Here is a 22,836-nt window from a genome sequence, read left to right on the forward strand (position 1 = left end):
TACATGTTTGTGATTGAAAGAAGCTTGTGTGGCCATGTTTGATGTCTTTTCAATCTGCCTCTTGATATGATTGGATGAATAACCTATATGATAAGTTTCTACGCATATCTCCGTGAGTTATATTTCAAGCTTGATTTTATTATTTTGTTTGTTTGATCTCTTTCGCTTTATTTTCATTAATAAACCCCCATGTATTTTCACCCCGTTCTTTCATTTATCGGGAAGGGTTCTGGGTTCTTTCCGTCTCCCGCTCCTCCCTTTAGTTTAATTTGGTTCGAGTCCAGCTCCAGACTGTTTTAGTCTGTTCCAGCCCGTCCACGGCCTCGTCTCGTGAGGTAAGTTGGTAAGTATTCACGGACCTGTTGGTGTGTGTATGCGTGCGTGTGTGCGTATGTATGTGTGTGCGTATGTGCGTGTGCGTGTCTACGGTAGCAGAGTGTGTGTAAGGTATGAATGAGTGTGTGCGCCGGAGTGAGGAGTGTGTGGGCGGTAGACAATTACACAGTAAAGCCTCCTCGAGGCACGCATAAACAAATTTTAAGAAAGAGCGACCCGCTCTTAAGTTCAAGCCTATCAAAGGCCACACCAAATTCCACCTTCAAGCTGTCCCCAAGGACACATACACAGGGGTAAAAATACCCAACCTATTGAGGCCTATTCAGAGAAGAAACAGAAATATTACATGGCCTCTAAAATACCAACTTGAGCGGAGGCGATCTTGCACTCTTAATATACTTTATTTAAAACCTACTTGGCACTAGGCCTCAAATGCAAGGGCTAATCCCATACTAAAGAGGTGACTTATAGAAGGAGACAATTTACATTACGTTAAGGAAGAAACGGTTGAGAAAATAAGTTCACCTCAATGCAATATGAGTGGGAGCTCGAGAGGGTTAAGCACTCTCTATCCCAATATGTAGTTTAACAAGATAGAATTGATACCAAGTGTCTTTACATTTTAGGGAAAAGTTACATGGTAAAACGCTTCGGACCTGCCCCGAGAGTTAAACTGCTGAGCTAGCAAGAAAATAAGTTATTAAACGGCCATTACCTGGTGGTTGAACTGCTACCCGACGAAAGAGGCGCTTCCCGCCCCCTGCTACGTACTTTACACACTGAAAGATGTTACTGAAGTGGCGCGAAGACCCGAAAATCAGCAGTTTATATACTCTTGCGGAAAGTTCGAGGCGTTTCAAGAATGAGAACATCCTCCCACAAGAATTTTATTGGCTAACCAAGAAAACCCCTACACAAGATGAAGAAGAAACACATTATTGGTGGAAAATTAATTCGAGAAATTCGGGATTGGTAAATTCAAAACAAGGGGAAAGAAAGGGTTAATATTGCCAACTTAAACAATGACTGAAAGAAATTTAACAAAGAACAAACTTTTGAATTCAAAATTTCTCCAAAAACATAGTTCTTTCACTTCGCACTAGGGTGCACAATTGTAGTTCTTCAGTAGTGCCATCTGGAAGAGAATGTCCACACTTCTTACTACAGGCAAAACAAAAATACATCGAAAACGACCCAGTTCAGAAACTTCAAAATTTCCAAGTAGTGACATCTTCTGAGAAACTTGAAAATTAACGCAGTAGATAAAGTTCAGGCTTCCTCCAGTAGGGGAGTTTCAACTGGCGCAAAGTTTGAATTAGCGACGTGGAGGTGTACCAACCGGTACACTTCTGATCTCCGATACTAAGCTATGGGACTGCACAAACAAACAGCGACTTGAAGCGAGCCTGAGCGGGATGACGCGGCGCGGGCTAACTTGGAACAGTCGAGTTTGTTTTCTTGAGGCGGGTAGATGCGGGATGCACGTTCTGCCATGGACGGCGAACTACTTATTAACGAGGTATTTGCTAGACCGCCTATTTAGCAATCGAGGCACAAGCATTATCGCAACAGAGGTGTGATTGAGAAGCTGTGGGATGAAATAGAAAGAGCAATGAATACAAGAAGTAAGTACCTAGCTATATTTCGTAAAACAACACAGAATACCGGTATGGTTATATATGTTGATGTTAGACTATTTTTAAAGAAATTCTTTTCAGTTCAATTCAATTCAGTTCAATTCTATTCTAACTACTATAGTTTATGAAATAATAAAGTTAACCGCACTTTTAGACACTATAGTCTCCTTTCAAAAGTCTTTGTGTTTTTAAATAGTTGGCAAATTTATCTCTGATCTCCTGTGCTCGAGACGTGTATCAGTTATTTCTCCTATGTTTGTGTAGAGTTGTGGTTTCTCTGAACACGGGGTCATTTTCATCATCTTTGTTCCTCACAACATTGTGGGGAGCACAAGCACACTTTATTATTGTTATAGCGTGGGGTACTGTCGTTTCAATGTCTTTCTGAAGAATGCGCCATTTTGAGTAGAGTACTTATGCCGAAAGCACAATCAATACTCCTCCGAACTCGTGACAATCGATCATTGAAGTTTGTTTTTGCAGGAGTCAGATCATTCCGCGCATATGGCTTCAGCAGGTACGTTTTCAATGGATATGCATCTGCAATGAGAACGTTTGGTAATATTTCGTAAGAAGTAGGAAGTTCGCAGTCTAGGAGCATGTTGAAAGCGTTGTTTTCGAGGATTGCATATAATGAAGAAGCAGCAAACGTACCGCCGTCATTCTGTTTACCTTTCGCGCCTACGTCAATGGCTAAGAATTTGTATTCCGGATCAGACACACCTTGCAGGACTACTGAGAAAAACTTTTTGTAGTTATAGAATTTCGATCCAGAATGTGGAGGACATTTTATTCTGCAGTGCTTTCCATCAAGTGCTCTTACACAATTTGGGAATTTCCATAAGTCCCAAAACCCCGCTCTTGATTGCTTCAATTGTTCAATAATGGCCACGGGCATATGATCTTCCACTAGGCTCTTCCACAGTAATTTGCACGTCTCTATCACAATAGACTTCACGCTTCAATATCCCATTCGGAAAGAATAAGCCAGCATTTGAAGCGAAACACCTGTGGCTAAATACCTAAAACAAAATCAAATTAATGTATTAGCAGCAATAGTTGTAATTTGTTATCAAAATATATGTAAAAAATATTTGATAAATTTTACAGCAACAGGGTGGCAGCAATTGCCGTTTCCTTTAAAAATAAAATAAGTTATGAAATTAAATAAAACACTAAGTGATAAGGACCTCCAACGCTGCCAGTTCTAAAGATAAAATTTATACATCGATACTTAATAGTATAAAAATGGGGACAGTGTCTGTTACTCTTTAACTGAAACCCGGCTTGACCTACTATTTTGGGTCTCTTCCCTTAACATATTACACGCTACTTTCCAAATGCGTCCCCCGCCACGCTCAAACCAAGCTACCCCATTAACTCAAGTTTGTTTCAGAAATGTTTTTACTTTTTTCAGAGAATGAAGCTCGAAGTAAATGGAAGAACATGAGAGATCATTACAGAAAGGAATTCAAAAATACGATGAAATACAAATCTGGAGATGCCGGCGGTAAAACGCAACTTTCGACCTGGCCATTTTTGAGTTGGTCAACTTTTTGAAACATGAAATGAATCCAAGTACAACTTCTGGAAACCTGAACCCGTCCCCTACGATACCATCCCCGTCTGCCAACGACATGAACATCGATGAACTTGATGATAGCGGCGATGGCACGCAGTCACAAAAACAGGACGGTTTGGAGGAGGTAGAAGGCGAGTGTTCGACTGTTTTATCACGTTCTAAAACTCCCTCAACTATGTCCCACCCTAGCTCAAGTTTCGGTTCTCAAAATCCCCGTAAGAGGAAAGTAAATGTGCAAGATGTCGTGGCAAAGAAAATGTTACTGGTAAAAGAGCAAAAAGTCGAACTCCTTAAAAAAAGTAATTAACAATGTGAAGATTATCACTTTTTAATGAGCTTGCTGCCTCTTTTTAAAGATATGTTAAAGAAAAGTTAACAATGAGAAATAAAATTACGCAGCTGTTCATTGATGCGAAAATGGCTAAATCAGATCATGGTGGTGCTTTTGGAACATTACATCGACGAAGGACGCATACCTTCTAACTATGAGACTCCACAACAGCAGTGGTAAAATATAAAGTTAAATATCTACATGAAAACAGTTTGTGTTTTATATTGTCATTCAAAAATGTTTCCTGAGACGATCTTTAATTCTGATTTCAATTGTTTTATAAAATGACGTAGCTCCAATACATTTCTCTCTCTCATTCTTCTCAACCTGATGGTTGGTGGGTAGCATGACTGTCCTCGTCCAACGACCTTTTATCCCTTGCCAGCTGTTTGATTAGTTGATATGGACGTCGCCCTTTAATGCCATCGAGGAACCCTCCTCTTGGTCGTCCTCTTCTAGTCTTTCCTTCCAGTTTCCCTTCAAGCAGTGTGGTGCACCATGATGAATGCCGGAGTAAATGACCTAGCCAATTACATCTTCTTTTCGCGATCATTTTCTCTAGACTGATGGTGTCTTCAGCTCTCTCAATACTTTTAGTATACTTTAAAAAGCATGTATTCTAAGCTTCATTTACCTCCTCTACCAGCTCATTCATTTTAAAATGCAAAAGTAATGCTAATATAATCCATATGAAACTGACTTACCTCAGAAAAACAACTAGTCTCTCCTCTGGACCGATAGGTTTGCTTTTCCAGATCGTCTTTAACTTTGCTAAGGATATAATCAAATGTTGATATTGACATTCTTGTGTAACTTAAAAAGTATACTTCGTGCTTTCTTAAAACTGGAAATAAGTTATGATACTCTCGATGAACAGCTCTCCTCAAACACCCTTCATTCACCCAAGCCCTCCTCCGCCGTCGTTTCAAAATGGTCAATTTAAAAAAGTTAGTTTCACAGAGTTTACTTGTACGTGCAGCTTTGGACAATGTCATGTTGTTGGCTACCGCCTGTACGATATCGCGTACTGTGTGTGCAATACCCGCGCAGAAGACGCGTCGCCCCGGCCCGGCACGCGCCGCGCCGCTTCCTGTGTGTCCTTACACCTAGTCGTGCTGACCACACGACACCTCGTAATCTGCAGGCCTTCGGGCTGAGCAGTGGTCGCTTGGTAGGCCAAGGCCCTTCAGGGCTTTAGTGCCATGGTTTTATTTTATGATCCTCATGAGTCGGTTACGTCTCAGAACTCACGAGTCTCAAAACTCACGGGCTAAGATTAGTAGAAAATAGACTCAAAACTCACGACTGCAAACTAGTAGGTAAATTAACATTCTGGTGAGTCTCAAAATTCACGACTTCGGACAGTAGGTGCCGGCGATGACCGCAAAAGGGATGACGTGCGCCCAGTGACTCACGCTACCCTTCAACCCATGTTTGTCCACCCAACTTTTGAATGGTGGTGATGATGATGGTGATTATTGCTTTAAGAGGAAGTACAACTAGGCAACCATACTCTATATAACACTAATCAGAGAGAAAAAATGGAAGGGGTCCGACACTTCGAAAAATGAAGGTATCGGCCAAAGGAAGACAAGGGCCACGAAAGGCATGAAAATGAAAGATTCCCTAGGCCTCCATACGTAATACCGTCGGGGTCTGAAAAGAACAAGAGTTGACAAAGTGAGGTCGGATAGGATAGATGAAAGTGAGGAGCCTGGCGCAAGTAAAAGCAATGCCAGGACTTAGCTAAGGGCCCCGTGGTCGCCAACCCACGCTCCAAAGTTCAGAGTCCCTGGGGCCTTTAAAATGGGATATCCCATGTATTGTTAACAGGAATTATCAACCTACCACAGACCAAATTCTCTAAGTTTAACACTGACCTTTACTCAGTTATTCTGCTTGGTGTCATCGAGCGGTGCAGAATATGGAATTCATTACTTCGCAAAAATGGTATGCTAAATATAATGTACAACAGTTATCCCGGCCAGAGTGGCTCATGGCCTTCTGACCCCAACTTGGCAGGTTCGATCCTGGGTCAATCCGGTGGAATATGGGCGCTCAAATAAGTCAGCCTCGTGTCGGTAGAGTTACTGCCACGAAAAAAAACTTCTGCGAGACTGCATTCCGGCACCGCGGCGTCTCCGACAATTGTAAAAGTAGTTAGTGGGACGTAAAGCCAGTAACATTATTATTCTTTCTTTCTTTATCTGTTTACCCTCCAGGGTTGGTTTTTCCCTTCGGACTCAGCGAGGGATCCCACCTCTACCGCCTCAAGGGCAGTGTCCTGGAGCGTGAGACATTGGGTCGGGGGATACAACTGGGGAGGATGACCAGTACCTCGCCCAGGCAGCCTCAGCCGCTATGCTCAACCGGGGCCTTGTGGCAGAAGATTGAACGGGATAGACAAGGAAGAGAGAAGGAAGCGGCCGTGGCCGTAAGTTAGGTAACATCCCGCCATATGCCTGAAGGAGAAGTGGGAAACCACGGAAAACCACTCCCAGGATGGCTGAGGTGGGAATCGAACCCCTTCTACTCAGTTGACCTCCCGAGGCTGAGTGGACTCCGTTCCAGCCCTCGTACCACTTTTCAAATTTCGTGGCAGAGTCGGAAATCGAACCCGGGCCGCCGAGGGTGGCAGCTAATCACACTAACCAGTACACCACATAGGCGGACATTATTATTATTATTATTATTATTATTATTATTATTATTATTATTATTATTATTATTATTATTATTATTATTATGGTTCATGTTTGTGGGTTACTGTAGTCACGTCCTAGTTTGTGAACCATGGGCAACGGCTGAGTGACCTAGTAAGTGGTCCTGAGAGTCGGGATACCAGTTGTTATGGAATGGGAGTGGGCATCTCGGGCATATTCCGAGTCATGGCCCTCCTTGTGCTCAGGCGGCTAGGACTATACAATTCACCGGTGGTCCATAGCCCGTTAGAGGAGAGATTCTCACTTGGACTATGTGCAAGGGTAGCATCCTGCTTCATAAATTTACCGAGCTCAGAACATTTTAAGCAAGCCTCGGACCTATGGGAGTAACGGAGTCCCACTCCCATTTGACAGGCGAGGGACTCCTTGGAAACAACTTGGCGAACGAAATGGAATTCGATGGGGAGCTATAAATATTAATGGGGCTTATGGAAGAAAGAAGGTAGAACTGGCTGAGTCAGCAAAGAGGATGCATCTAGATGTGCTAGGAGTAAGTGATATTCGGGTAAGGGGAGATAATGAGGAAGAAATAGGAGATTATAAAGTGTACTTGACGGGTGTTAAAAAGGGAAGGGCAGAGTCTGGGGTAGGGCTCTTTATCAGGAATAACATTACACGCAACATAGTTTCTGTTAGGCACGTAAATGCACGAATGATGTGGGTAGATCTGTCAGTTGGAGGAATAAGGACAAGAATTGTGTCCGTGTATTCACCATGTGAGGGTGCAGATGAGGATGAAGTTGACAAGTTTTATGAAGCATTGAGTGACATCGTGGTCAGGGTCAACAGCGAGGATAGAATAGTGCCAATGGGCGATTTCAATGCGAGAATTGAGAATAGAACTGAAGGATACGAAAGGGTGATAGGTAAATGTGGGGAAGATATGGAAGCTAATGGGAATGGAAAGCGCTTGCTGGACTTCTGTGCTAGTACGGGTTTAGTAATTACGAATACATTCTTCAAGCATAGGGCTATTCACCGCTACACATGGGAGGCTAGGGGTACCAGATCCATAATACTCGTAGACTATATCTTAACAGACTTTAAATTCAGGAAATCTGTTAGGAATGTACGAGTTTTTCGCGGATTTTTCGATGATACAGACCACTATCTGATCTGTAGTGAACTAAGTATTTCTAGGCCTAGAGTAGAGAAAGTGAAAACTGTCTGCAAACGAATAAGGGTAGAAAATCTCCAAGACGAGGAAATTAGACAGAAGTACATGGATATGATTAGTGAGAAGTTTCGAACAGTAGACAGTAAGCACGTTCAGGATATAGAAAGTGAATGGGTGGCATACAGGGATGCTGTAGTAGAAACAGCAAGGGAATGCCTAGGAACAACTGTGTGTAAAGATGGAAAAAGGCGAATATCTTGGTGGAATGATGAAGTGAGAGCAGCCTGTAAACGTAAAAAGAAGGCTTATCAGAAATGGCTCCAAACAAGAGCCGAGGCAGACAGCGATTTGTACGTAGATGAAAGAAACAGAGCGAAACAAATAGTTGTTGAATCCAAAAAGAAGTCATGGGAAGATTTTGGTAATAACCTGGAAAGGCTAGGTCAAGCAGCAGGGAAACCTTTCTGGACAGTAATAAAGAATCTTAGGAAGGGAGGGAAAAAGAAAATGAATAGTGTTTTGAGTAATTCAGGTGAACTCATAATAGATCCCAGGGAATCACTGGAGAGGTGGAGGGAATATTTTGAACACCTTCTCAATGTAAAAGGAAATCATCCTGGTGGTGTTACAAACAGCCCAGCTCATGGAGAGGAGGAAAATGTTGGTGAAATTATGCTTGAGGAAGTGGAAAGGATAGTAAATAAACTCCATTGTCATAAGGCTGCAGGAATAGATGAAATTAGACCTGAAATGGTGAAGTATAGTGGGAAGGCAGGGATGAGTGGAGTGTTGGTAAGGTACCTTCAGATTGGACAAAAGCAGTAATTGCACCTGTCTATAAGCAAGGTAACAGGAAGGATTGCAACAACTATCGAGGTATCTCATTGATTAGTATACCAGGCAAAGTATTCACTGGCATCTTGGAAGGGAGGGTGCGATCAGTCGTTGAGAGGAAGTTGGATGAAAACCAGTGTGGTTTCAGACCACAGAGGGGCTCTCAGGATCAGATTTTCAGTATGCGCCAGGTAATTGAAAAATGCTACGAGAGGAATAGGCAGTTGTGTTTATGTTTTGTAGATCTAGAGAAAGCATATGACAGGGTACCGAGGGAAAAGATGTTTACTATACTGGGGGACTATGGAATTAAAGGTAGATTATTAAAATCAATCAAAGGCATTTATGTTGACAATTGGGCTTCAGTGAGAATTGATGGTAGAATGAGTTCTTGGTTCAGGGTACTTACAGGGGTTAGACAAGGCTGTAATCTTTCACCTTTGCTGTTCGTAGTTTACATGGATCATCTGCTGAAAGGTATAACATGGTAGGGAGGAATTCAGTTAGGTGGAAATGTAGTAAGCAGTTTGGCCTATGCTGACGACTTGGTGTTAATGGCAGACTGTGCCGAAAGCCTGCAGTCTAATATCTTGGAACTTGAAAATAGGTGCAATGAGTATGGTATGACAATTAGCCTCTCGAAGACTAAATTGATGTCAGTAGGTAAGAAATTCAACAGAATTGAATGTCGGATTGGTGATACAAAGCTAGAACAGGTCGATTTAGGTTGTGTGTTCTCCCAGGATGGTAATATAGTGAGAGAGATTGAATCAAGGTGTAGTAAAGCTAATGCAGCGAGCTCGCAGTTGCGATCAGCAGTATTCTGTAAGAAGGAAGTCAGCTCCCAGACGAAACTATCTTTACATCGGTCTGTTTTCAGACCAACCTTACTTTACGGGAGCGAAAGCTGGGTGGACTCAGGATATCTTATTCATAAGTTAGAAGTAACAGACATGAAAGTAGCAAGAATGATTGTTGGTACAAACAGGTGGGAACAATGGCAGGAGGGTGTTCGGAATGAGGAGATAAAGGCTAATTTAGGAATGAACTCGATGGATGAAGCTGTACGCATAAACCGGCTTCGGTGGTGGGGTCATGTGAGGCGAATGGAGGAGGATAGGTTGCCTAGGAGAATAACGGACTCTGCTATGGAGGGTAAAAGAAGTAGAGGGAGACCAAGACGACGATGGTTAGACTCTGTTTCTAATGATTTAAAGATAAGAGGTATAGAACTAAATGAGGCCACAACACTAGTTGCAAATCGAGGATTGTGGCGACGTTTAGTAAATTCTCAGAGGCTTGTAGACTGAACGCTGAAAGGCATAACAGTCTATAATGTATGTATGTATGTATGTATGTATGTATGTATGTATGTATGTATGTATGTATGTATGTATGTATGTATGTATGTATGTATGTATGTATGTATGTTATTATTACAACGGTTACAGGTTTTATAAGAAGAGAAAAAACAAGTAATGCTGGGGCTGTACCTTAATTAAGGCCACGGTCGCTTCCTTCCCATTCCAAGGCCTTTCCAGTCCCATCGTCTCCATAAGACCTATCTGTGTCGGTGCGACGTAAAGCAACTTAGAAAAAAAAAAGAAAAAAAGGAAGAAAAGAAGTTGGGCGAAACAGTATGGTTTTGTCATGAAAGATTATCATCCGCTTGTGCCGGTAAAGTGACAATAGCGTTTTTAAGTGAAACAGCCCACAATTTGATGTCCATGGTTTCACCTTCTGTGCCGTATACTTCATGCGAGGCTACACGACAGGCCCACCTCTTAATGAGTGACGAAAGAGGTGACAATTACAAGAGGGCACGCAGTTCTGGTTGGCGCTTACAGTGGACTTTTTCGCACAATTCCGATTACATTTTCAAATATCTATAGTCGTTATGTCTGAGACGACACACCTGAGTCATCGTTATGACTCTAAATACATCGATGCTGCGATGCAAAATTTACAGTTACGAACTTGTATCGCGGCGTGAGATATCCAGCGATTAATAGGTAACATTTTTTGTTTTACTAACTCGTAGCGAGCGCAGTGGCTGCTACAGCTGCGGAACCAAGCTCTGCATTCGAGTGACACGTGGGTTCAAACCCCACAGTTGGCTGCCCTGAGAATGGCTTTCTGTGGTTTCCTATTTTCATACCCAGGACAATGCCGTTACAGTTGTTATTCATTCATTCCTATTCACAGCCGTCATTATTTCATCTTGATTAGCTCTTCAACTGAGTTTGGCGTTAGAAAGGGCATCAGGCCTTAAAAACATGCCATGAACTTATATCACCTCACCTCCAACCCCGTATCATGAACCAGGAGGTACAAGATTTGTACTTACGCGTGTAGAACTCTGGAAGAGAATAGTGATGTAGGAGTGATAAAAGTGACGACGACCAGCCTTATTTATGTACTATTTATAGTAGTAGTTTTAGTTACTCTTAGGGAAGGTCTTCTTCTTCTTTATCTGTTTACCCTCCAAGGTCAGTTTTTCCCTCGGACTCAGCGAGTGATACCACCTCCACCGCCTCAGGGCAGTGTCCTGGAGCTTCAGACTCTGGGTCCGGGGATACAACTGGGGAGAATGACCAGTACCTCGCCCAGGCGGCCTCACCTGCCATGCTGAACAGGAGCCTTGCGGGGGGATGGGAAGATTGGAAGGGATAGGCAAGGAAGAGGGAAGGAAGCGGCCGTGGCCTTAAGTTAGGTACCATCCCGGCATTTGCCTGGAGGAGAATTGGGAAACCACGGAAAACCACTTCCAGGATGGCTAAGGTGGGAATCGAACTCACCTCTACTCAGTTGACCTCCCTAGGCTGCCTGGACCCCGTTCCAGCCCTCATACCACTTTTTCAAATTTCGTGGCAGAGCCGGGAATCGAACCCGGGCCTTCGGGGGTGGCAGCTAATCACACTAACCACTACACCACAGAGGCGGACCTTAGGGAAGGTCTTTCACTAATATCAGAAGTTTTATTAATATGTTCAGTCCTGAGAATAAATCTTAGGCATTTGTACTAAAATGTTAATGATAAAGAGTTTCTGTTTGTTTGTTTCTTTGCTAATTGTTTAACGTCGCACTAACACATCGAAGGTTTTTGACGACGCAAGGATGGGAAAGGGCCAGGACTGGGAAGGTAGCAGACGTGGCCTTAATTTAGGTCCAGCCCCAGTATTTGTCTGGTGTGAAAATGGGAAAACTTAGAAAACTAATCTTCAGCGCTGCCGACGGTGGGATTCGAAACCACAAACTCCTGAAGGCAAGCTCACAGTTGCGCGACACTAACCACATGACTAACTCATTCGGTGTAATAAAGAGTCTAGGGTTGGTGTCAGGAAGGACAATGCCACATCCACATGTGTGATACAGTTCATACTCACAACCCCGCCAGGATGTGGGAAAAACGATAGAAGAAGAATTCAAATCCCCAGACCGGCTGGGAATCGAACCCGGGCCCCTGTGAACCGAAGGCCATTACGCCTGATCATTCAGCCAGGGAGTTAGACTATTCTATCAATGATGATTACCTTGTAAATATAATATTAAATATTATTAGAAAGGTAAGCTCAGTAAGAAGCTAATGGGTTCATAACCTGTTTATCGGTCTATCCTCATTTTAAAATCAAATACATTCCTGTAAGTGTTTTTCTTTTGCTAATGGTTAAACGGCGTACTAATACGTCGAAAGTTTTCGGTGACACTAGGATGGGAAAGGGCTAAAATTGGCCAAATAGCGGTCGTAGTCTTAATTAAGGTACAGCCTGGAGTGAAAACGAGAAACCACGAAAATCCATCTTCAGTACTGTCGACAATTGGATACGAATCCACCATTTTTTGAATGCAAGCTCACATCCACGCCACCGAACCGCACAGCCAACTCGTTCGGTTGATTTTACTCAGATTAATTCTAATCTTAGGTAATTTTGTATCTTGGTCAAGTTCATCACGATCATTGCATCTGTGTTGGTAATACAGCATAGGTATAGCAATTAGTCGGATCGTGGAATGAAACTTGCTGTATAATGTAATAGCCTCCCCATGTACATCACTTGATGGAGAAGTAGGCTGTACTGTAAGATCTCAATTAAACATTTTTTTTTTTTCATTTTTTAACCTGCACTCTGTATCTGAGGCTCCAAAATGTTTAAACTTCCCAATATACTTACAATTATTTGAAAAAAAATCATTGTTACGATAGAATGACTGAGGTTACAAACGATAAACTGTAGATTTATTTGGAAACGTATCTCTCTCCTACGTCATTATTTAATCATTTATCACCAGGCGAGTTGGCCGTGCGCGTAGAGGCGCGCGGCTGTGAGCTTGCATCCGGGAGATAGTGGGTTCGAATCCCACTGTCGGCAGCCCTGAAGATGGTTTTCCGTGGTTTCCCATTTTCACACCAGTTAAATGCTGGGGCTGTACCTTAATTAAGGCCACGACCGCTTCCTTCCAACTCCTAGGCCCTTCCTATCCCATCGTCGCCATAAGACCTATCTGTGTCGGTGCGACGTGAAGCCCCTCATTTATCAATGTTTCTGATTTCCTGAATTTTAGAAATCTAGCCAAAATATAATTATGTTGCCACGGGCCAAAACCCTCGAGACCTCATGGTACAGAGGTTGATAAAGCACAGAAGTCAACGTCTCACTACCGGATCGAGGAAGATGCCGTTGTACATCTGTTTTGGTAATACAGTATATTCCTGAGGGTTTAGAGACATTTTGTAACAATTGGTCTGACCGTAGAATGAAACTTGCTGTGTAATGTAAGAGCCTGCCAACGTGCATCACTTGATGGAGAAATATATTGTGATATTTCAGTAAAACTTCCTTCTTTTTTTTTCCTTCTTTTTTTTCTTTTTTACCTTCGCTCTCCACTAACTCCCCACTCTCTCTTTCTCTGGCTGGTCCAAGGGCGGACTCGTGGTCCGCGTTTCTCCCTGGCTGTCGCCGAACACATATAAAGGCGTACTGCACGCTTCGCTGACCTATTGCAGTGGCTTTGCTAAGGTTGGATTGGATTGGTAGCTTACTGGATCATACAACAATGACAATGAAAGTAAGTACTACAAAGTTCATGTGGTTTTCACCACAAAGATGGTCTTTAAAACCCGTCTTTTACAAATGTTGTTCACTAGTTTGTTCCTAAAAATAGGTTAAATATAATGCTTTTTGAGCAATTACCAGTTACAGCATTGCTGAAACTGAGATAAGTTAAGAATGGAGAACTTGTTTTCGGAAGAGTAGAAAGCAGTAGAATCCACAAACGACGTTGCATATTAGCATATTTCGGGCGTCATGAGAAAATTTGACATATTTTCAGAAAATACTTCTAGGTAAGCAACAAAAGTGCAAAATCAACTTTGATTCATTCCTAGCACCTGAATGTCTGATGACAATACTAATATTCCAATAGTATTAGAAAATTTGACAAAATGTATGTCCTTGTATTTAAAAAAAAAAAAGAAAGAAAGATTGAAGAGAGAGTACGAACGTGTTCCGTGTAGGTAATACTATTGGTGGTATTGTACAGTAACTCTCATTAAGTTTCCATCACAAAGTATATTTCAGTTGTTACAAACCTACTCGAGTATTCTGATATAATAGTTTCAGAAGAAAAGGAAAATTCTGATACCAAACAAGTTCTAAAATATCACTTATTCCGGTATAATTTTTCAAAGGGACTCGATTGCCTAGTTATTGATTTTTGCTAGATTTATGTTGGTTAGGAAAGTTAGAATTATAAATGTTAATAACAGAATGATAATAAAAGGGTATCACGGTAAAAAGTGAGAATATCCTTACACACAGTTTTTCATTTTGGCTCATGGTGGTTAACATTAACAACATTATTTGCGTTTATTTTTTGTAGATGATTCGGTGGTAGCTCTTTAAGCATGCTTAGTACAGTCTTTCCTTCAAGGCTATTAAAAAGCATTACGTTCTGACAGGAATTCTTACTTCCCTTCTCTTTGCCATTACTTTTGTAATTGGAAAAAAACATTATGGTGTTAAATATAAAAAAAATCTTTACCCCTGGCCTAAGTCATAGAGAATATTTTATGTACGGGTTTAAAGAATATTTGTATACTCCATTCTGACCTAATGCCTTTCTTTTCCCCTATTAACTAGCTAAGTTCTTCTTTTCCATATGGAATGTTGTGCTTATCAAATCTTCGTAAGGAGTCTTGTTCTAATAACCTCCCTCTGCCTATGCCTATGCCACTCTCTGATTGTTACTCATATCATCCATATTACCGGTACCTCAGAGTGGTTTTGAACTACTCTTCCATCCAACCCAATTCTTTAAACTAATCTTAGTCATTTATGAACTTAACTGAGAAAAGCTCCGATATTCAGAGACCTTCGGCTTCAATTTGGTTGATAAATTAGTAGATAATTGGTTAACTGTGGGGAGATGTAGTAAAAAAGAAAAACATCTCCATACATAAATACATACAAAATGACAAAACTAAGAATAAGAAGGGTGTAGACCTACGCTAAAAGATTTGAATTTTTGATCCTAGATTTACACAGTGTTTTGGGGATTTGCATAGTTACCCATTTTTTTTTACTATATTGATATGACAAGTAAGTCCAGAACTAAATTACCTTCCCACTTTGTCACAATGTGATATTTTTCCTTAATAGCATGGTTCTAATTTTTTTTTTTGCTCAAATCATAAGATCATTTGTCGCGTGTTAAAATATTCTTCATGTTTATTAACGACGCCATATCTGCGTATAATAATAATAATAATAATAATAATAAGAAGAAGAAGAAGAAGAAGAAGAAGAATGTAAAATTTATTTTGGTACAAGCAACATTTCATTTTAATCACATAATGTTATTAAACTTTCTCCCATTTGATCCATACCTCACTATCATGTTATCTAATACTTGTTCACTCTTGAAAATACTTTTTTTTTTTTTTGCATACAGCCTTCATTAAGCTATTATGCTCTGTATGGGAACAGGTCACTAATTGGGTAATGAATATTTGCTATCTCGCGCCAATTTCGATATGACATTTCTCTTTCGAGGTGGTTGTTATTCTGGTCGTTAATGGGCTAATTTTCTCTGCAGGCCAAGCTGACGTAGCAAGTGAATGCAAGCCAAGTCAAGGCGTGTCTCTCAATTGAAATGTTGAAGGACTCGTTTCAAAGTGCTCCAGTCCACCCGCTAAAGGTCGTCAGGTAATACAGAGGAACTTGCGGCCGAGACCAGATTCCCGCTAACCGGAACAGACGCGCGGGATCAAGGGGACTTGAGAAAGGTCGTGTGATCTCGTGGTACTCTTTGGAGCCGACCACACCTTAACAAGTATCATAAAAAACGAACGAGCACTCTTACTGTCTTCTCAACTATCCACAAACAGCGCATTTGCTTTTCTGAAAGAAGTCCATCATTGTTCCACAGGACCCCACACATAATTTACTTAGGAGTTAATTTTTCATTAATATGATTTGAAATTGATGTCTACAGAGAGTTAATAATAATAATAATAATAATAATAATAATAATAATAATCGTATAACCTCTGCCAACATTTACAGGCATTTTGAGTTGACGCCATCTAGGGTAGCCTGTGTGCCAATTCTGATGTTTCTCTTTACTCTACCAGATGACAGACAAACGGAGTTCTGTTCGGCGATCTATGGCTTAATACAGAGTTTTAACTAATTTTGTTGGGTAAACACCAAATGTGAGTCATCGGAGATCTTTTCCATACCGATATCGTACGACATGGAGTGCAATATGAACTCCCATTACAGTACATTTCAAAAATTCGACTTCCTTAGGATCTGGATGCTGACACTCTACCACTAATCTGCAGAGAGAGTTAATTATTGTATTATGAAACGATAATATCACTGATGTCACCAACCACAATAGTCTTTGATGTATTAAATTGTTTTCAGATATTGTTTTATTCAGGATCTACAACGCGATTTCAGTCACGTGTATCTAGTGTATGGGAGTTATACAATATTACGCAGACACGATCTATAACCGCTGCCTTCTAGTAGTTCATCATTTTCACATGAAATCTCAATATATCACTTTGAGTAACTACATATCTTGTTATATATACATATTATATAATCCGGTCTAGGAAGCCAAGAATAGCGGCTGAGAATATTCGTCGTGCTGACCATACGACACCTCAAAATCTGCAGGCCTTCGGAATGAGCAGCGGACACTTGGTAGGCCATGGTCCTTCGGGGCTGTTGCGCCATGAGGTTTGATTTGATTTGGTTTGGGTCTATATATACAATTCTGGTTATACGTATTTGCGGTTCACACCAGGCAAATGCTGGGGCTGTACCTTAATGACGGCTTCGCCACTTTTCTTCCCACTCCTAGCCTTTTCTAATCCCATCGTCGCCATAAGTCCTATCTGTGTCGGTGCGACGTAAAGCCAATTGTAAAAGAAACTTATTTGCGGGTTACATCGCGGTGATAAAACACCTTGTACAGTACCTTGTGCGTGCGATGTTACTACTGTGTCTGTGGCTGTCAGTATCATTATTCACCTGAGACTGAGCGAGTGAAATGGGTCCCATGTATATAAATACGTTTTCATTGCAGCATTTGGTTGAAATAATTTAGGATAAAAGACACATAGAAGATAGTTGGAATTTAAATGTCAGATCTGTGGATTGTACAGCTTCCAGATCTGACGCGCCTTTCCATCTGTGCTGCGGCAGAGCGTTATAAAATAAAAGAATGTACTCGACATGTAGCAGACCATGCAACATGGTAGACAGTTTGTTATATCACCCTCAGAAAATATTTCACATAGGGTTTATAGTATATCGTCATGGAAATGACGAACTGCTCTTCCATATAAATAAATAAATAAATAAATAAATAAATAAATAAATAAATAAATAAATAAATAAATAAATAAATAAATTGATCGATTAATAAATCTATATATCGCTTTTCTTTCTTTCTTTCTTTCTTTCTTTCTTTCTTTCTTTCTTTCTTTCTGTCTTTCTTTCTTTCTTACAATCTTACAACCACCACAGAATTATTCATATAGCTTTTAGGTGTTAATGAGTTTTTCGATAGTATTTAACTTTTCGCTTTTGTTTCGAAACTCGACGCAAAAGTAATTGAATGTCTCGTACATATCGGAAATGAGATACAAGACGCCAAGTGAAAAAGTATAGAGAAGAACGAAGTGTTCCTTATCCCGATATAGTAAGAGAGAAGAATAACCTCTTAATGAATTTAGAAATGATGAAACTATATTAGCCAAAACAATATACAGTATAACCACCACTACAGAGGCCTCAGAGTTGTTCCTCAGATAGATGAGGTAGAAGAGGGTAGAATGAGCAGTTCCATTTCTATCAACTTGTTTGTTCAATTCACTAGGTTACCTGTCTAAACTCTTCGTCATAGACTGACATAGAGAGCTCCGGGAGACGCTTACAAGCTGTCACTAGAAAATTTGTTCGTAGATGACAAATAAATGAAAGTGGAGGAGAGCTGCTCTAATTCTTCCATGATATGATTTCCGCTCTAAACGGTGTGCGATGTCCCCACGAAAACCTATATTACAAGAAAGTGACTATTGGATAACTTTCCTGTGAAGAAATTCAGAAGTGCTCCTTGCAACGGCACACTTTTTCCTGTTCTCTTTGACATAAATTTAATTGTTTGAAATACTCGCGGTCAAAACTAAAGTGCTGCATATATTTGCTATACTGCTATACTGTAAATAATAATCATAATAATAATAATAATAATAATAATAATAATAATAATAATAATAATAATAATAATTTTACGTCCCACTAAACTACTTTTACGGTTTTCGAAGACGCCGAAGTGCCGGTGTATCTCTTAAACTATGTCAAGTTGAGTCTCAGAATTTCAGTACAATCGATTACATTATTTCGACGTTAAAATATCATTACCTGGTCGGAAAATGAAATTGGATATGGCAGAACCAAAGGGGTTGTGCCCTGATATGTTAGTCTACTCTCCTAACCACAAGACAAGATCCGAAACTCAAGGTTATATAAACTTAATGAAAAAATCTTGACCTCAGAATTTGCTTTATTTTATTATTATTTATTTATGTATTTAATTTATTTACCCTCCTGGGTTAGTTTTCCCCCTGGACTCAGCGTGGGATTCCACCTCTACCGCCTCAAGGGCAGTGTCCTGGAGTACCAGTATCTCGCCCGAGCGGCCTTACCTCCTATGCTGAACAGAGGCCTTCTGGGGGATGGGGATTTTGGAAGGGATAGGCAAGGAAGAGGAAAGGAGGCAGCCGTGGCCTTAAGTTAGGTACCATCCCGACATTTGCCAGGACAAGAAGTGGGAAACCACGGAAAAACCACTTCGAGGATAGCTGAAGTGAGAATCGACCCCTCTTCTCACTTGACCTCCCGAGGCTGAGTGGATCCCGTTCCAGTCCTCGTACTATTTTTAAAATTTCGTGGCTGTGAGATTGCATCTGGGAGATAGTGGGTTCGAATCCGAATGTCGGCAGCCCTGAAGACGGTTTTCCGTGGTTTCCCATTTTCACGCCAGGCAAATGCTCACACCTCGCCCAGGTGGAAGGAATAGACAAGGAAGAGGGAAGGAAGCGGCTGCTGCCTTAAGTTAGGTACAATCCCGGCATTTGCCTGGAGGAGAAGTGGGAAACCATGGGAAACCACTTCGAGGATGGCTGAGGAGGGAATCGAATCCCCCTCTATTCAGTTGACCTCCCAAGACTGAGTGGATCCCACTCCGGCCCTCGTACCACTGTTCACATTTCGTGACAGAGCCGGGAATCGAACCCAGGCCTCCGGAGGTGGCAGCTAATCACACTAACCACTACACCATAGAGGCAGACTCAGTACAGTACTAAGTTATACTATTTATATTGCTTTAATAAGTATTTCTTTCACTAAAAAAATACAAGGTGTAGCTGATCAAGAATGCTCCTAGTTCTTAAACTGAGTCAACAGCATTATCAATGAAACCATAGATCTATTTGTATTTGAATGTGATAACTATAATGGTTATTATTATTATTATTATTATTATTATTATTATTATTATTATTATTATTATTATAGAGGCGGTTAATTCTATGCCCGACCGCCTTTGTCCTCAAGAATTAACTTGCTCAGGTTGGGTGTATAGGCCGAGTGAATCTCACAGTCATGTGCTTCTCAAGAAGAGGAAATCTCGTTGCTATTTTTTTTCACCTTTTCGATGGTGACTTTCCGGGTGAACCAAGCACGAATTTAGTATCATCAGGTAGGCAGCGCCTGCGGTAGTCTCAACTGCTGTTGCAATGAAATGTACATCGGCTACATTAGCCCCATTACAGAGGCATGAACCTACAGGGATTGAGAGTACTGGATGAAAATTTGAAGGTCCACAAAATATGTAAAAGAAAATGTTCTCTAGCTCTTATATTTAATTCAGTCGGGATCGAAAAAGAAAGACTTGATCCAGGGATGACGGAGAGAACAGATGAAACTTAACTCGGCTAGATCCCGTCATCCCCACGTACCGTACCTTGAGAACTCGTAGAGTTAGGCATTATTGTCTGAGAGAGATTATCCGTGTATAACAACTTATGAAAAACACTTTTTCCTTTTCTTTGTGTGTGAGGAAGAGGTGCTATTTTCGCTTTATCATTCTAAATTTTGAGATAGGTATCCCTAAGCCGTTTGATCGAAAGTCTTGTACAATTCAGCAAAATATAATTTAAATAAATTACAACTTATGTTTTATTTTTACCCGGAATAATCTTTACCATTAGGATAATCTCTACTGTACAGTGGATGTGCATCGATCATCTGCTACACAGTCTTGAATACGCTATAGGTGTTGTTATATCAAATATTTTGATAACTACGAATCCATAAATCGTGATGGAACAATACAGGAAAGCTGAACAATATTGAACATCACTACACATAAGCATCAACCCTCTTCGTTGTGAGCTAACAGCATTTTAACCGTTATGTTGTTGATTTTACGTCTAACTAGCTACTTTCTTCGGTTTTCGGAGACGCTGAGGTGCCGGAAGTGTGTCTCGAGGAAGTTTTTTTCATGCCAGTAAATCCCCTTGTACGGGCTGGTGTATTAGAGCATCTTCAAATACCACCGAATCCATCTAGTACTAGTATTATTCTATTGTACTTCTGATTCGAATAAAGAAAGAACCACCGAACCCGCCAACCAGGAGTCAGGGAGCCTGCGATCGACTTTTCGAGCTACTCAACCATATATTTATCCTTACTTCTGTTGGGTTTCATGACTGAGTGGTCAGCATCTTGGCTCTCGATCCTTAGGTTCGAAGAATTTTAATTTTAAACAGTCAGTTCCCTTGATTCGGGGACTCGGTATTTTTGTTATCCCTGACATCCATGCAACTCATTCACCACCCTAACACTATCCTCTACCACATCGACACGCAGCTTTCCGTACACGAGAGGCGCCGTCCACCCTCAGGGTCTGTCTAACAAGGGCTGCACCAAGCTAGTTATAGCTGCATGAAATTGTTATAATTTATTATCAATATTTCTCATGCAAAAGTCAACTCAAGATAAACATCCTGTAGCGCTTATATTGGAAGATGCTGGCACAAGATGAGGTCTTTGTAACTCAACGCTGCCACAGTGGCAATAAATGTTTAAGTCGCCTCTGCCGACCAGTTCGAAAGAAAAAATGCATTCCTTTGGCATTGTTTGCCGTGCCTGGGCGATACGCGACCCACGTTGTAGCAGCTTCAACACACGCTGCTCGTTATAGACGTCTGTACCCTGAGGTTAAGCTGCTTTTTCTACAAGCTTACACAGTTCTCAACCCGATTATTACCGGTAGTCTGATTCTTCCAGAAAAGGGTTACAAGCAAAGTTGGCAGGATGATCAGTTTCTTCTCCAAGTGTAAATATAATGAATTATTATTATTATTATTATTATTATTATTATTATTATTATTATTATTATTATTATTATTATTATAGGAAAAAGAACAATTTCGGAATTTTGGCGTGATTTTTTTAAAAATATGCCCGTAAATCTGCTGACAAGGGTCTTTCGTATTAAACCACTCTTATTGCTGGTCGACTTTGCTGGGGTTTGATCCTGTAACCGCAAGCATAAGAGGCGAGCACCTGAACAGTTACACTGCATATGTATGTATGTATGTATGTATGTATGTATGTATGTATGTATGTATGTATGTCGTTGACGTCCGGCTCCTTGACTGAATGTTCTGCGTAATGGCCTTCAGTTCAGAGGACCTTGGGTTCGATTCCGGCCGGGTCGGGGTTTTTAACCGTGTCTGGTTAATTCCTCTGGCTTGAGGTCATCATCTTAATACACATCTTCATTTACATACAGGTCATATTATAAAACCACCGCAGAAACATGCAACAGTGAATACATCCCTCCACATAGGGTTGACGTTAGGAAGGGCAATTGGTCGTAAAATTGGGCCAAATCCCCATCACGTACCAACTCGATAAGATGGAGAGCCCAGATGCATCACTCAACCCAGGGCAAATCTAGTAATAGAATGTGAAGAAGGCAAGTAAATAATTAAAATGAAAACATTTTCACTATGGCCCCTATTTCTTCTTCTTCTTCTTCTTCTTCTTCTTCTTCTTATTATTATTATTATTATTACGACGTGCTCAGTGTGATATTCGGTGTTACAGTGAAGCCAGTATCAGTACTCATATCTTTATATAGATTTCTGGAGGCTATGTTAAAGCTATGCAGAGATCCAGTTCATTGTACGATTCCGACACTGGGCAACTGTTATCACTTAACAGCATTGGGAATGAACCTCCAAAAAGGAATAGTTCGCCATCCAAGTGCTCATACAGTAAATGTTGATTTATCTCTTCCCAAAGGGCACATACTATTGTGAATGGGACTTAAATAAATATGGAAGTATTTTCTCAATTTAGTTATGGCAGGCTTCTGTCCGGCTCATTGGCTGCATAGTCAGCGTACTGGTCTTCGGTTCGGAGGGCCCCAGGTTCGATTCCCGACCGGGCCGGATATTTTAACTGTGTATGGTTCTACAGCTCGCGGATGAGTTTTTATGTTTGTCCCACACATTCCTCTTCATATTGAGCCAAAATATCACACTACCAATCACCAGAGAAACACGCAATAGTGAATGCATTTCTCCACATAAGCTTGGCGTCAGAAAGGGCATCGGGCCGCAAAATCGAGGCAGATCTACATGTGCGACGGATTTCGCATCCGCGACCCCACCAACTTGGGAA

At 41.0% G+C, this 22,836-nt stretch overlaps 2 protein-coding genes across 4 annotated transcripts in view; one reads left to right on the forward strand and one right to left on the reverse strand.

Annotated features, from left to right (window-relative positions):
* LOC136857125 (uncharacterized) overlaps window positions 1-22,836 on the forward strand; it is a 341,551-nt gene that overhangs the window by 253,639 nt on the left and 65,076 nt on the right. The window contains exon 1 of one of the 3 annotated variants that reach the window (XM_067135530.2): window positions 13,501-13,627. The exons of the other annotated variants lie outside the window; for them this stretch is intronic. Within the exon in view, the coding sequence (XP_066991631.1) occupies window positions 13,616-13,627 (12 nt within the window). The 5' untranslated portion in view covers window positions 13,501-13,615. Of the gene's footprint in view, window positions 1-13,500; window positions 13,628-22,836 lie in introns of those variants that run through there. 3 annotated transcript variants of the gene reach the window in all.
* LOC136857123 (microtubule-associated protein 9) overlaps window positions 1-22,836 on the reverse strand; it is a 275,941-nt gene that overhangs the window by 168,635 nt on the left and 84,470 nt on the right. The gene's annotated exons all lie outside the window — the stretch shown is intronic.

The sequence above is a fragment of the Anabrus simplex genome, chromosome 1 (genome assembly GCF_040414725.1).
Source record: "Anabrus simplex isolate iqAnaSimp1 chromosome 1, ASM4041472v1, whole genome shotgun sequence".
NCBI classification, from domain to species: domain Eukaryota; kingdom Metazoa; phylum Arthropoda; class Insecta; order Orthoptera; family Tettigoniidae; genus Anabrus; species Anabrus simplex.